Source organism: Typopeltis vanoorti, chromosome 25 (assembly GCF_054136105.1).
Source record: "Typopeltis vanoorti isolate ZY-2024b chromosome 25, IOZ_Tvanoo_1.0, whole genome shotgun sequence".
Taxonomy (NCBI): Eukaryota; Metazoa; Arthropoda; class Arachnida; order Uropygi; family Thelyphonidae; genus Typopeltis; species Typopeltis vanoorti.
Genome location: NC_143573.1, coordinates 66,427,856 through 66,443,806, shown reverse-complemented (window position 1 = coordinate 66,443,806; position 15,951 = coordinate 66,427,856). Strand labels below are relative to the sequence as shown.

General features: G+C 37.0%; 1 protein-coding gene across 1 annotated transcript in view; it reads right to left on the bottom strand.

Annotated features, from left to right (window-relative positions):
- LOC150092814 (uncharacterized) overlaps positions 1–15,951 on the bottom strand; it is a 740,966-nt gene that overhangs the window by 504,590 nt on the left and 220,425 nt on the right. The window contains exon 7 of the mRNA XM_090414287.1: positions 12,528–12,637. Coding sequence (XP_090270413.1) covers positions 12,528–12,637 — 110 coding nt within the window. The remainder of the gene's footprint in view (positions 1–12,527; positions 12,638–15,951) is intronic.

Genomic DNA, 15,951 nt, shown 5'->3' with positions numbered 1-15,951 from the left:
ACAGGTAGAACCGAAAGTGAATTCGAAATCAAATCAGATGCTGAACTTATAACTATGACGCTACAGAATGAATTAGCAGACGATGATGACGATAAAGAATTCAAAGAAATAAAAAGCAAAACATGAAGAAGCAGTTGACAGTTTTAATATGTGTATAGAATGGGCTAAGCAGAATGATATGCCATTCCACAAAATTTTATTGCTAATGCAGCTCTGAGAAGAAGCATTCGAAAAAAAGTTTAGCTTCCAAGAAGCAAAAGAAAATCAGTGACTTTTTTACAAAGAAATAAAAAAAGCTTTTTTTGTGTTGTTATTTTGTGAAACTTTTTTTTTTGTGTTGTGTACAAGAAAGTGATATTTTTTACGTAAATTAAGTTATGTACTGAAGTATGCAATTTTATTAAATCAGAATCCTCAACAAAACAGGTACATACAAACTAAATTTTTTACTAAAATAAACTTGTGTACTGTATTATTTTTTAAGTTTTATATTACAGTACAGTAGCATTTTTTCTATCAATTAATTCATTTATTTACAGAATTAAATTGATGTGCAATTAGAATCTGATTATTTTTGTCTTAAAAGCTAGTTACTGTTGCCTCTTGTAGGAAAATTTGCTAATCCGAACTTTTTGCTAATCTGAACGAGCGCAGTTTTTATTAGTTCGGATTAGCGAGATACTACTGTGTGTGTGTGTATGTATGTATATATGTATATATATATATATATATATATATATATATATATATATATATAGTCATACAGTACAATGATTCGATAATTAAATTTGAACTTGACAAAGGAATCACGACTGAGTTTCCTGGGAGCTAAAATAAAGGATATAACACAAGCAACTGTAAAACAGAAAAGAAAAGTAAAAGATGTGGTAAAGTAAAAGAGTTGGAACTAATAATTTAAGGAGTGACAAATATAGTATGAGAGAGATTATTAAAGGCTTGATAAAAGAAATGAGAAAGAAAGGTGACAAAGTAAAAATGGTTAATTTATTACCAAGATATAATAGTAATCAATTAAGAAGGAAGGCAATGATAGCAAATGATTCAATGTGCAGGCTACATAAAAAAAAACAGGTATGAGTTTTTGGATGCATGGAGTGAGTATGATAGTAGGAAAGGTGTATAACAGGGATAGCCTGCACTTCAATTGATTTGGCATCAGATACCTAGAGAAATTATTTACTTGAATGAAACCTAATGCAGAAAATCAGAGAAACTAAATCATCTTAGAAGGAATGCTGAGAATGTGTAAGTTCAGCTAAGATGCGTAAGCATAATAGAGATAAGAATGTCAATGTGCACAGTTACGAATCTGCTGAATGGATAAACTACGCTTTGGGTTTGGGCAATTTGAGTGTGTGTGGGGGGGGGGGAGATGAGAGAAAGTTGTCGAACTGTGCCAAGCAGACTAGATTTATGTATAAGAAAAAGTAAGGAGGTAACTTGTTATGTCTACAGACAAATGCCAGGAGCATTATAAACAAAATGGTTGAGTTTGTTGCTTTGGTGAATAGGTTGTGGCCTGGAACTGTTGGAATTAGTGAAACCCAGCTCCCAGAGTCTGATGTCGTAACTAGAATCGAGTGCAAAGTATATAGTATTTTTAGGAATAACAATAGATAAGAGAGGGGGGGGGGAATACTACTAATGATAACAGATGACATGAGTCCAGTTAGGATAGAAACATATAAAAGCAATAATAGTAACACTGAATTTGAGGCTATATGATGTGAAGTGGAAGCTAACAAGATGAAATACATCGTGTGATGTTGCTACAGACCTGGAGGCTCAGTATCTGGGTGATGAAGGTATGCAGAGCCAAATCATCCTGTGAGTGCTAAACAAGTAATTATTATGGATGACTTAAATTATAAGAATATCGATTGGATAGCAGAGAAAACTCCTGATAAAGAAACAGAATTTATTGAGTTGCTGCCTGACAACTTTCTGGAGCAGCATATAAAAGAACAAACTCAAGATTAAAGCGTGTTAGATTTGATCATAGCATCAGAAGGTGTCTTATTTAAGGATTATTTTGCCACCAGTTGGTGACAGTGATCTTGCCATACTGACCTGAGAAGTAGCCAACTATATGAATGTTCCAATCAGCACGAGTTTTATGCTGAACTACAAATTTGGCAATTATGACAAACTTAAGAGAAAAACTATCTATGGTTCCATGATGATGATGGTTGTTGAATGCTAAGAATATCAGCACTGCTTTGAAAAGATGCTTAAATGATGCAGTATCTAAATGCATCCATAGAGTTCGAAGAACAAATAGAATGGAAGTGAAATGGATATGCAATCTCATTAAACAAAAGATCCAAAAGAAGAAGACGATGTGTAAGGAATATTGTGAGAATAAGAGTGAGACAAGGTATGAAATATATAAGGCTCAGACCAGTAAACTTATAAGTATTGTATGGAGAGCTAGTTGGTATATGAAACAAAATTGTCTGTACAGGCTAAAGGCAAACCAAAAGAACTTTTTTGTTATGCTGCAAGTAAAAGAAAGAATGAGTGTGGAGGAATAACTTTACTGAATGCAGACAGTAACCCAGTATCAGAAGCAGATGAGGTAGTTCAAATAATGAGTGCTCACTTCACCAAAATTTATCAACCTGGTGTATGTAACATAGTGTACAGTGCTCTCACTACATTGGATGAAGAGATAGAAATGCATGAGAAGGAGGTTATGGAGATCTTGCATGACCTGGAGAAGAATTCGAAAATTGAGACAGTTGGGATATCAGAACATGTGCTAAAGGAATGTTCAGCCAAACTAGCTAGGCCATTGACTTGTTTGTATAATTTGAGTCTTATCTCAGGAAAGATCCCACAGGAATGAAAAGAATGCATGATAATTCCGATGCACAATGATAGTGCAGAGACTGATGTGTCTAACTATCGATATCTCTGGAGTAATTATAAAGATTTTAGAAAAGTTGACATGAACTTGCATAGAGAAATGGGTGGACAAACAAGATATACTCTGCAAGGAACAGCATGGGTTTACTAAAGGGAGGTCATGTCTAAGCAGTTAGCTCATATTTTATAATACACGATAATGTTATGACTGTGTTGTATAAAGAAAACAGATATATTATGATACTTTTGTATTTTGCTAAAGCATTTGATTGACTACCACATAAAACATTATTGCATAAACTAGAGAATATAGTATTAGAATATAAACTATTAGCTTGGATATGTGAGTGGCTGATGGCCAGGTAAGAAAGTTGTATATGAGGAATGTGAATCTGCCAGATTTAAATTGACCAATAGTGTGCCCCAGAGATCAGTCTTCAGACCATTGTTTAATTTATACATTAATGATGTTGGAACCACCATTTTTTTATAAGATCTGATAATGTTGGAGTCTTGACAAGTAATAGACTGATTTGGAGGAAAATTGTAGATAGGAAGTTAGTAATGATGTAATTTTTTTCATGTAGTACTATCATATCCTGTACACCCCTTGAGGGTACATGGCAGGAATGTGATGATGATGATGATGATGATGTTGGAAAAGAGCTGACAGCAGATGTCTAGTATATCTGTTTGCTGATGATGCAAAAATAGACACAGCAATCAGAGATGTTGCTGATTGCTGTGCCTATCTTTAACATCTCTGATTGCTGTGCCTATCTTTAACATCTCTGATTGCTGTGCCTATCTTTAACATCTCTGATTGCTGTGCCTATCTTTACATCATCAGTAATCAGAGATGTTACTGATAAACAGCATTTACAAGGTGAGTTGAACAGGCCGGAATTATTTGCATAAGATAATGATTGTCAATTAAATATTAGTAAATGTAAAGGTATGCACTCTGGCAGGATGCAATATCCAACAGCATATTATATTGATTGGATTATGCTTGAAATAACTGATGAGGCTAGAGATCATGGAATTATGGTGAATAGAAAGTTCAAAGGACATATTACAAAAATTGCAAATACAATTCATAGGACAATTGCAATGTTGTAACCAACATTGACATGTAAGGATATGGAAGTCATTTTGCCTCTTTGCAAGGTCTTGATATTATTATTATTATTACCCCAAGACCTCATGGAGTCAAAGATTCATCTGGGAGGTCCTTTTATCACATACACACCTCATCATATCGTGTCTTGAACACACTCAAAATCCTTGCAGACACCACACTCTCAGGCAAGGCATTCCAATCATTTACAGCTCTGCACGAAAAAAACCTGCCCCTCACTCCCCTACTCACACCCTCTTTATACAGTTTCCAGGGATGACCTCTGGTTCTCCCCTGATCTCCCACTATTTGTAGAACTTCTCCACCATTGATCCTATAACAACCCATTACCAACTTATAGGTCTCTATCATATCTCCCCTCTTCCTCCTGTCCACCAGACTCTGCAAATTACATCTTCTCAATCTTCTCTCATACTCGACATTCTAGAGGTCAGAAACTACCTTAGTCAGTCACCTTTGGACCCTTTCCAACATTTCTTCATCCTTCTGAAAACCAGGTGACCAAATCTGGTCACAATAGTCCATGTGTGGCCTAATCAAAGCCTTATACAAGAAGAAGAAGAATCTCCTTACTTCTATATGTCAGTGTCCTCCACATCATTCCCAGAAGCCTTTGTGTTGTCTTCACAATTTTGGCTATGTGTCCCCTTAATTTCAGATCCTTATCCACTATCACCCCTGGATCTCTTATTTCTTCCACATCCAACAATGTATCCTCACCAAGCATAAATTCTGCATCCCATCTTTATTTTCCAAATTTTAAAACCTTACATTTTGCAACACTGAACTCACATCCCCATTTCCGTGCCCAATCACTCAATTTATTCAAGTCTTCCTGCAAGGTCACTACTCTTCATGGTTTGTCCCAACTTTGCATCATCTGCAACAACTGAATATCTCCATCCAAATCTTCGCCTATATCATTAACATACAAGTTAAAAGTAATGGCCCTAAAACAGATCACTGAGCCACTCTGCTAGTGACTTTCCTTTTCCTTGACATCGCTCCCCATACACAACTTGTTGATATCTATCAGACAGCCAATCTGATACTGGCTGATAAAATTTTTCATTATATGAAAGGTGGAGAAATGACAAGAGGACTAAGTGGAAGTTAAGTTTATGCACAGTTAAAAAAAGGGGTAAGAGTTTGATTTTTCTCTCATAGAGCCATGAGTGAGTGGAACACTTTACTTGTTCGAGTAGTGAGTGCCACTGGTGTGAATGAGTTTAAGAAAAGGTATGACAGCTGGTGTGGATGATGTATGGCCTCCATAGATGGTTCTTGATCCTCTGGAGGTCTAATAATAATAATAAAATCACAAAGGAGGTACCAAGTATTTGAATGAATTTGCTCAACCTGTAACTGAAATGTCTCAGTCCTGATCATGTGTATAATTCTGATGAACCTGCATTATATTGGTGCAGACTGCAGCACTAACAGCAGAGGATGAAGAAAGGGCCACAGGATTCAGACAGTATAAGAATAAAATTACTGTCCTAGAGTGCCCAAATGCAGCAGACAAACACAGATATAAGCTGCTGGTGACAAGAAAAACTAAATGCCCTAGGACCTTGAAAGGCATTAAAATTTATCCTCAGAAAAATTTTAATTTTAATAAAAATAAAGTTGGCTAATTTCCACCAAGATTATGTTAAATTGGTAAGAAAAAACTGAAGCCTTAGCACACAGCATATGCATAATTCTTCTGGAAGATTACAAAAATCTTCTCATTATTGACAACTGTTCAGCTTATCCCAGAGCTGAACTTTTATGTAAGAAAAAGGTTTATACAGTGTATTTACTACCAAACTGTACATTCCTTATCCCAAGACTAAGGAATATGCTCTGTGAAAGCCATGAAAACGTTTGTCAGATGACATAAATATTGGTAAACTGTAGAGACATTTATTAAAGAATTTAACATGAAAGAAGTACTCTGATTTCTTGTTAGTGACTGGGAGAAGGAATAAACATCAACGCTAATGAAATGATGGCATAAGTTGTGGCCTGTCTTGCCATCTGATAATTCTCCTGAAAAAATGTTGGCCATAATTTTACAGGATTTAATACACCAAAGAAAAGGAGAAAGAGGTTATTTTTGAGTTGCTTGAGTATGATAAAAAGTGTTACGAGACTTACCTCCAAAGGCATAGAAGAGGACTTAATGAAAAAATTCTGGCAAAATGGATGAACATTGATGAAAAACATCAATTGTTCATCACTATGCTGGCTTGAAATTATAGACTTTGTTCTGAATCCAGATAAAACCAGTGAAAGAATTGCACTATTATTTATACTAATGCATTTCATTAAATCACTTAAATTAAATTTATATTATATTTAATATTCAAGTTTTCCCATGTGCTTTAGAAATATGGGAGAATTGTAATTAATGGTACTGATGAATTATTATTAGATGAACTTGGTTGGGCCACCATAACCAAGTTTATCTAATTCCAAGAACAGACTAATCCAGCAAGGTTCTAGAACCAAAGGTGCTGGGAAATTGGTGGTGTACTTATAGAAACAAACTGTTTCTAAACTTGGTAACATATTTACCTACTAATATGTACCACAAGTTTACTCTATACATTCTTACCATCTGTCTTTTCAGAATCTAGAGCACTTCATTTTGTCCAAATCAACTAATCCTAGACTAAATTCACAGAACTATTTCTAAAAACTGAATAAATTATCAAACATTTGCCAAAGTTGTTCAATTTGGCTGCTTTCACTATTTGATATGTTCCAATCAAGCAAAACCAAACTTAACTTCCACTTAGTCCTCTTGTCATTTCTCCACCTTTCATATAATGAAAAATTTTATCAGCCAGTATCAGATTGGCTGTCTGATAGATATCAACAAGTTGTGTATGGGGAGCGATGTCAAGGAGGGCGCTAGTGGGTCAAGCGCTACGAATGTGCTTTGAAGAGCTCCTGATTCAGATAAGTTTTACTAGGAATAATTAAGTATATATGCGTAATTGTTTAAGTAAGAGCGGCTGTAAACGTTGTACGCTACCGATATTATTAGTGTGGGGTTTTTTTTCTTGCTTAAACTAAATACGAAAACGTTAATATTAGACCTAGTAACCTGCAGAGAGAAAAAAATGGCGGCTGCATTGTCATTCCATGATTTTAATTTGGATTTCAGTAGGTTCGTTAAGTGTGAGGTCTGTTATATGTATTCCTTCGATTACATAAATGATTTGTGGATGTTTAGTGCGGATGGAAGAAGGGTGTGTGCGAAATGTGACCTGAACGAGGAATTGATGAATGCGAATATGAAGTTGATAACAGAAAGTGCTAGTACCGATTGTGTCACTAGTGTCGTGAGTGCACGTTTGAAAGAGGATGGCGGGAAAGACAGGCGAAAAAATGTTAAAAAATCAGGAAAAAAGAAAAAGAGCGATTTGACAACCGTAACGGATGTTAAAAGGGACGAAAGTGAGGCGGAAAGAAACGAAATTGAGAGAACGAATGAAAGTAGAAATGGCGTGGTGCAGAAATCGCAAGTAAAAAAAATCGAAAGAATGAATGATTGCGAAAAAAGAATGACTGATGGCGAAAGTTGGACGCATGTTGGAACGAAAGTACTGAACCAAAGAAAGATGAATGACAGTAAAAGTGAGAAGAATGATAGCGAAAGTTGGACGCATGTTAGTCCGAAAGTACGGAAACAAAGAAAGATATGTGAGAGTGAAAGTGAGAAGAATGACAGTGAAAGTTGGACGTATGTTGGACCGAAAGTACGGAAACAAAGAAGGATGAATGAGAGGGAAAGTGAGAAGAGAGGGTCGAGAGTTAGAAAGTTAGAAAGATTTAATGATAGAGTGAATGTGTCGCGAGGTTCAGAAGGTGAATTGGATTGGATGAAGCAAGAAATGAAATGGATGCGGAATGAAATTAAGAGAATGCAGGTCAAAACTATTAAAATAAATCATGATGGCATGAAAGAGTTAACAAAAGATGAGCGAGTGGCATTGTATGGTGACTCCATTATTAAAGGTGTGCTAGAGGATAAAATGCACAAGGTATGTTTTCCAGGCGGTAAAATGAGTAGAGTGATTGAGGCATTGAATATGAGGCGGGAACGAGCAAAAGAGTTAATTGTATTAATTGGTACGAATGATTTGAGAGAGAACAAGGAGCATGTCAGAACGAATGTCAGGAGACTGCTTGGAAAGATAAAGGAGAATAGTGTGACAGGAAGGGTGGTCAGTGTGTTGCCTAGGTATGATTGTGGTGAAATGAGGCGGAGAGCAAGGATTATGAATGATATTCTGGCTGAAATGTGTGAGGAGATGGGAGTACAGTTTGTTAATGTGTGGAATGAGTTTGAGGGACGAAGTGAGCTGTATGGGAGCGATGGACTGCATTTGAGTGGTTATGGTGTGAGTCGCTTGGAGAGACTGCTGCTGGAAGGTAGAGAAGTGAATAGAGAGAATGAATCAGATCGAGAGGGGAGTGATGTGGAAGAGCAGGAGAGTAAGACAGGAGAGATTGAAGGAGTGGAAATGAATGTGGAAGTGAGTGGTATGAGTATAGATAATGAGAGAATGGGTGTGCAAGAGGAACAGGGAAACGGGGAGGCTCAGGGTGGACAGGGATACACAGCGTGAGAAAGGTGGATGCTCCAAGAGGAGGTGAGAGAATGTGTAGGCAGGAAAGTAATGGGATGATCAGGGATCAAAAGGAAACAGATGGAATTGCAAAGGGTTCTAAAATGAAGAAGCAGAAAGGGAAATGGCCCCAGTCCAGCATGGAGAGATCACATCGAGTGAGTGGTATCAGTGGAACTAGCTGTAGATCCAGAAATGAGTTGTTGTGTTTGTATACCAATGCTAGAAGTATAAGAAACAAGGCGGATGAAATGGTTGCACTAATTGCGTCTGTGCACCCAGAGATTGTCGGAATAAGTGAGACATGGTTAGATGAGGATGACATCCTGACAGGAATAGAGATGGAAAGGTATGATGTGTTTCGTGAGGATAGAAGGGGTAAAAAGGGAGGGGGAGTGCTATTGATGATAGAGAAAGAGTTATGTCCATACAAGGTAGAGATGGAAGGGGGAAATGGGGCCAGTGGTTTTGAGGCAGTATGGTGTGAGATAGAGGTGAATAGATTCAAATACTTGGTGGGATGTTGTTATAGACCTGGTAATGTGGATGGTGGTGATAGTGAAATGTATAGTCAAATAAGCCAAGCAAATAAGAAAAGGATGATCATTATGGGTGATTTTAATTATGGCAATATAGATTGGAATGAAGAGATAGCAACTGGAAGTAAAGAAAATGAGTTTCTTGAGTTTTTGAGGGATAACTACCTCAGACAGTATGTAACAGAGGGCACAAGAGGATTAAGGGTCTTGGATTTGGTCATCTCATCGGAGGATGTAATTATCAATGAGGTATCAAATCATCCACCAATTGGCGAAAGTGACCATGAGGTGATTACTTGGGTGGTTGCCAGCAGTGCAAGGACCCCTGTGAAAAAAGGGTATATGTGGAACTACAAGGGGGGTGATTATGAAGAGCTCAGGAGACAGCTTGCAGGTGTAGCATGGAATGAGGAGTTAGCTGGAAAAGAGATCAATGCAGCTTGGGGGATTTTCAAAAAATATTTAGTGGATGCAATGTCTAAATGTATACCACGGGTGAGAAGGTTAAATAAGTTAGGTGTGAGATGGATGAATAAAGAGATTAAGCATGCAATACAGAGAAAAAGGGCATTGTGGAGGCAGCATAAGAGAAGTGGAAGTAACCAATTTCATGAGTTCTACAAAGACCAGGCAAGGAGAGTGACTTGGTTGGTGAGAGTAGCTAAAGAGAGGTATGAACAGCAGTTAGCTAATGAAGCTAAAAAGAATCCTAGGGAGTTCTTTCGATATGTAGCCAGCAAAAGAAAGAATGATTATGGAAGGATGACATTGATTGGAGGAAATGGTATAAAGACAGCTGTTGCAGAATGTGTGGTGGAGATACTTAATGAGCAGTTCATAAAGATCTTTCAATCTTGTGAATGTGACTTCATGGAGAGATTAAGAGCAGTTGATGATGGGGAGGAGAGACTGACTGTAAGTGAGCAAGAGGTGTTTGGGGAGTTGAGTAAACTAGATGTAAATAAGGCTGTGGGACTTGATAATATATCACCGCGTATTCTGAAGGAATGTGCCAGAGAGTTGACACCTGCCTTGACATATTTTTTTAATACGAGTCTTGCACTTGGTCAAGTCCCTAAAGAGTGGAAGGAGGGCAAGATTGTGCCACTTCATAAAGGAGGTGATCGAACTCAAGCATCAAACTATAGGCCTATCTGTGTGTCAGGTGTTGTGGTTAAGTTGTTGGAGAAGCTTGTGAGAACTAGGATCCAGAGTTGGGTTGACAACAATGGTATAATCTTTGATGGACAGCATGGATTTGCTAAAGGGAGGTCGTGTTTTAGTAATCTACTTACTTATTACAATAAAGTGACTGCTTCCTTGGACAGAGGAGAAGGATACACAGTAATATACTTGGATTTCGCAAAAGCTTTTGATAGAGTGCCTCATGATAAGTTGACAGTCAAACTAGAGCAGATGGGGTTGGATATTAGATTAGTGCATTGGATTGGAGACTGGCTATCTGATAGGTATCAACAAGTTGTGTATGGGGGTGCAATATCCAGGAAAAGGAAAGTCACTAGTGGAGTGCCTCAGGGATCTGTTTTAGGGCCATTACTATTTAACTTGTATATTAATGATATTGGCGAAGATTTGGATGGAGATATTCAGTTGTTTGCAGATGATGCAAAGTTGGGACGAACCATAAAGAGTAGTGAAGATGTTGTGGCCTTGCAAGAAGACTTGAATAAATTGAGTGATTGGGCAAGCAAATGGGGATGTGAGTTCAATGTTGCAAAATGTAAGGTTTTAAAATTTGGAAAACAAAGATGGGATGCAGAATTTATGCTTGGTGAAAATATATTGTTGGAAGTAGAGGAAATAAGAGATCTGGGAGTGATAGTGGATAAGGATCTAAAATTTAGGGGTCACATCGCCAAAATTGTGAAGACAACACAAAGACTAATGGGAATGATGAGGAGGACACTGACATGTAGAAGTAGGGAGATTCTTGTTCCATTGTATAAGGCTTTGATTAGGCCACACATGGACTATTGTGCCCAGATTTGGTCACCTGGTTTTCAGAAGGATGAAGAGATGTTGGAAAGGGTCCAAAGGCGACTGACTAAGGTAGTTTCTGACCTCTGGAATGTCGAGTATGAGGAAAGATTGAAAAGATGTAATTTGCAGAGACTAGTGGAGAGAAGGAAGAGGGGAGATATGATAGAGACCTACAAGTTGGTAAGGGGTTGCTATAGGATCAATGGTGGAGAAGTTCTACAGCGAATAGTGGGAGATCAGGGGAGAACCAGAGGTCATCCCTGGAAACTGTATAAAGAGGATGTGAGTAGGGGAGTGAGAGGTAGGTTTTTTTCGTGCAGAGTTGTGAATGATTGGAATGCCTTGCCTGAGAGTGTGGTGTCTGCAGGGAGTTTGAATGTGTTTAAGACCCGGTATGATGAGATGTGTGTGAGATAAAAGGACCTCCTAGATGAGTCTTTGACTCCATGAGGTCTTGTTTAATAATAATAATAATAATAAAACCTCAGAAGTTCCCACCATGAAATATTCCCACCAACATATACATAAAATTTTGAATCAAGAACATTATAAGAATTTTTATGATTCAAACGTGTCAAAAGGAAGGAGAGGATTTTTATTCCTTTTATTGCCCTTCCACTCAAATACTTAAGAAGACATCTCCATAAAAATTTCCTCCAATCCCCAACCTATCAGTTTCAACACACACACACACACATGCATGCACACAAATCATTTGTTCTAAAAATATTATTCATTTAAATAAAATTATTATAAGTAATTTGTTTAAATAAAATGGTTGTTATTTGCTAGCAAAGGTTGGTCAATTGGTAGAGCCTCTGCTACTAATGGCTTGCAAAAATTTAAGCAAGTTTGAGCGCGGTTAGTGGTTGGAAGGAGTTAAATTGTTCGATGCTGTTGGCACACTCTCCCTCGATGAGTCTTTGGACTCTCTGGAGGTGTCACATAATAATAATAATAATAATTTGTAAAAATTATTTAAGAGAAATAAAGGATGGGTCCAATAAAGATGTGTCTGAAATATGGAGGGATCAAAATTTTCATAATTGGAGGGAGGGTGGAGGCATTATTACAGGCCTAATAATATTTTATATTATTAGCAACATAAAACCAACATATCCTCCAGCGGTACTCTATTCACTATGAAACTGAAACAACTTATAGTAAACATAGTTCCAAGTGCCTTCAGCAAATAAAATCTTATATAGGAACAACATCCTCAATCTCTACATGCTATATTATTCACTATTCCAGGATATATTTCAAATAAACTTCTTTAACTTTGTATAACTATAAAGTATTTTACAAAAACAAGAAGAATTCATACGTTACCGTGTAATATATTGCATTATGGAAGCTAAAGATAAAGCATTCATCCACTGCTTCATGTTTTCTTTACTATTTGCAGCAAAATAATAAGTTTTCATGTTCTGATGTTCTGCCTGGAAAATGAAATTAAATAACAGTAACAGGTATTATCATTATTGTTGTTGCTGTCATAATGAGATTATCATTATTGCTATATTATTAACAAACTCAGCTGTGCAATTCTTAGTAATAATCACTGTTTTGCTTATTTTGCAAAGGAATTCTAAACTAAATTCTTTAGATAAAGTCTCATTATAAAAAAATAAATATGAATATTTCCCTTAACACATTCAGTGTCAATCATTTATGAGAAATGTCCCTAGGCCATTCAAAATTACCTTGCCTACACATTCACATCATTTGACTGCCCAGGCCAGACTGAGTTATGTAGAATAGAAATGTGTGAGTTTTACAATGTTTAGAAGTGGTAGTGGCACATACACAAATAGCAGTTTGATGCTTTAAACCATCAGTGGCACAGAAGGAAGTGACAGGGGAACACTGATTAGTGCCACTGATGTTTAAAGCATTAAACATCAGTGGCACTAATTATGTTATGCTCTTTGTTTATATTCCATATGCAAATTAATTAGGAAATGATTATAGAAAACATATCTGCCATTTCTGCAGATTAGGTAAAAAACTCCAGGATCAAATAAGAATATATACATTAAGTGGCCAGTTTATTAGAGACATCCACATAATAGTATGTTTGGCTGTCAACAGCTTTCAGCCCAGCCCCAATATGATAAGAACGTCTACTTCAAATACATTATCCCAATATTATGGGAACGTCTACTTCAAATACGTTGAAATACATGATAAATTCCTGCAGTTCTATCAGATGTGTTGGCAGTGAGTTCCATGTCACAAACGTGTCATTCTGCCTCTCGGTCTCAAGTTTTGAGACAGAGGGTCAATGCATTAAAGCTGTCATGTCATATTCCTGTAACTATTCCTCAATGATACCTGTCATATATATATTCTGTTCTTGAAAATGCCCAACATGAAAGTTAAATAGTTAGCATGAATGGGTGCATTTGGTTGACAATAATATTCAAGCAGGCTGCACAGTTTATCCCTTGTTCTATTGGCATCATGGAGACTAAGGACACGTCATAGACCATTGCTCACTGCCACCAATTTGAACACTGTTGTAACCACCATACCTTCTTCTTCCATCTATAAAACAAGAACCAAGATTCATTACAAACCCATGGAATTTCTCTAGCCCTCTAGCACTCAATACTGATGTCCCTTCCACCACCACCACCACCTATAGTTATAGGCATTTGCTTTTGTTTTTTAGGAATTATATAGACCATATAAAAAATTGGCGTCCCTTATCCGCTCCACTAAAGACCAACCCTTAGACCTACCTGGTGTATACCAGGTACCTTGCAGCTGTAAGCTGTCCTACTTTGGCCAAACAGGCAGGACAGCAAATATCAGAATTTCAGAACACAAGGACTACATCCGTTTTCACCAGTACAGCCACTCTGGATACTTGCCACAGAATACAGCGGAAGAAAGCCACGGTAATACACCGTAGTAAATTCAAATTTGAAAGGCTATTCATGGAATCAGCCTCAGCCCTAAGAAACATGCCAAACCTCAACAAATTTGGTTGCATGAGACTGCCCCAAATTTGGGAGACTTACATCAGAAGACCTTCAGCCCAACGGCCAAGAATACGTACATAGTCCGCTAGGGGACACCATCAGGACTTGTAGGAGAAACAACAGCTTCCTGCTTCGTCCTCAGTTACTGTGTGTAGTGCCTGCATGCACATGTCTTTATTTTAAGTTCCTGTGAAAATGGCAACGTGATGTTGCCGAAATATTGGAATATAGATTAAAGTTTAATTTTAATTTATATCATTTGCACGTTGTAAATCCCTTAAGTAATTTAATAAGCATGTATAACCAACGTCTAAGCCTTTCTATGAGACTCACTTACTGGTGTTATAAGTCATTTATCTGTACTACCTGTTCATTTCATGATAGGCCACTGGCTGCTCAATCAATCAATAATGATACATAAAGATGACTAGTTAGCAGGGGAAAGATAATGAAAGTGGCAAATGAGTGGCCAGTAACATGTCACTTATAGTGTAATTGCCCACTATTACCAAAAACTAAGAACAATACAGCTGAAGAAATATTTCACCAACAAATTGATCAAATAACTTATGCTATCTTATGTCAATCATATTATTGATGATGGTGATATCTTCATGCTTGTTCAGGATATAAGAGCATACAGGATATGAAATACACATGATCACTAATAGCTATAAGCATTATAAAAACCAATATTGATTGTCTTTTCATATTGAAAAGCATGTAAGAAAGTTTTTAAAAGAATTTAAGTTGTACAGCTTTTAAACATGTGAACTATAGACTCAACCACACAAACATTATTCAAGAAAAAATGAAACTGTTCAATACCAAAAACCAAACCTTGCAGTCTCAGGGGCAAACTCTGAAGAAAAATTGATTGGGTCAGCTAGAAAGGCATGCAGTGAAGTTGTTTGCAAGGTTAGAAAAATCCAAAATTCATGGTGGATGCAATAAATTAAAGCAGTAGTCCTGGTAAAGAAAAAAGCATACTGAAATTCCTAGCAAATGAGTCAACAGATGTTCTAAGAGAATACAGATAAAAATGTAAGGAAGGTAAGCTAACTTTAAAAGTACCAAACAAGAAGCCATGGAAAAACTTCAGTAAGAATATAGGAGACAAATACCACAAAGGTAGGAAAATGTTCTTCATAATGCAGGAAAGAATACAATAGAAGGAATCTGAGATAATAAGGATGATATTAAAAATAAATATGCCAGCCTGGTTGGCCGAGTGGTAAGCATATCCACTTTCCAGCCAAAAGGCTGTGGGTTCGAATCTCATTATGGGCATGGATGTTTGTTATTGTCTGTGAAAATACTAGTGGTGGTGGTGAGCAGTAGATGGCATTGGTGTAGACGATGATGATAGTTGCAGTTCATTGTATAGTTGGTGGATTGAGACAGAGAGTTGTGGAGTAGATGCCCTCCCTCGATGAGTCTTTGGTCTCCCTGGAGGTGTCATGTAATAATAATAAATAAGATATTCTGAATATCTGGTAAAATCTGAAAGATTATTCAATGAGTTAATCTAGTCTATGAATTGTAGTGGAAAATATTCAAGGGGGGAATGAAATCAAGAGAAAATATCAATCCTTGAGGTAGAAATATTCCAGGTAAGGTTTCCAAGTAGCTTTTTAAATGTTGAGCCCATACACGAGAGGTCGGTTGATCAACCTACAGTACCATATATGGTAGTTGGGAAAGGAGGAACTTGATTACATTTGATTTGAAAGACTGTATATTGTATTCCTTGGGAAACACAACAG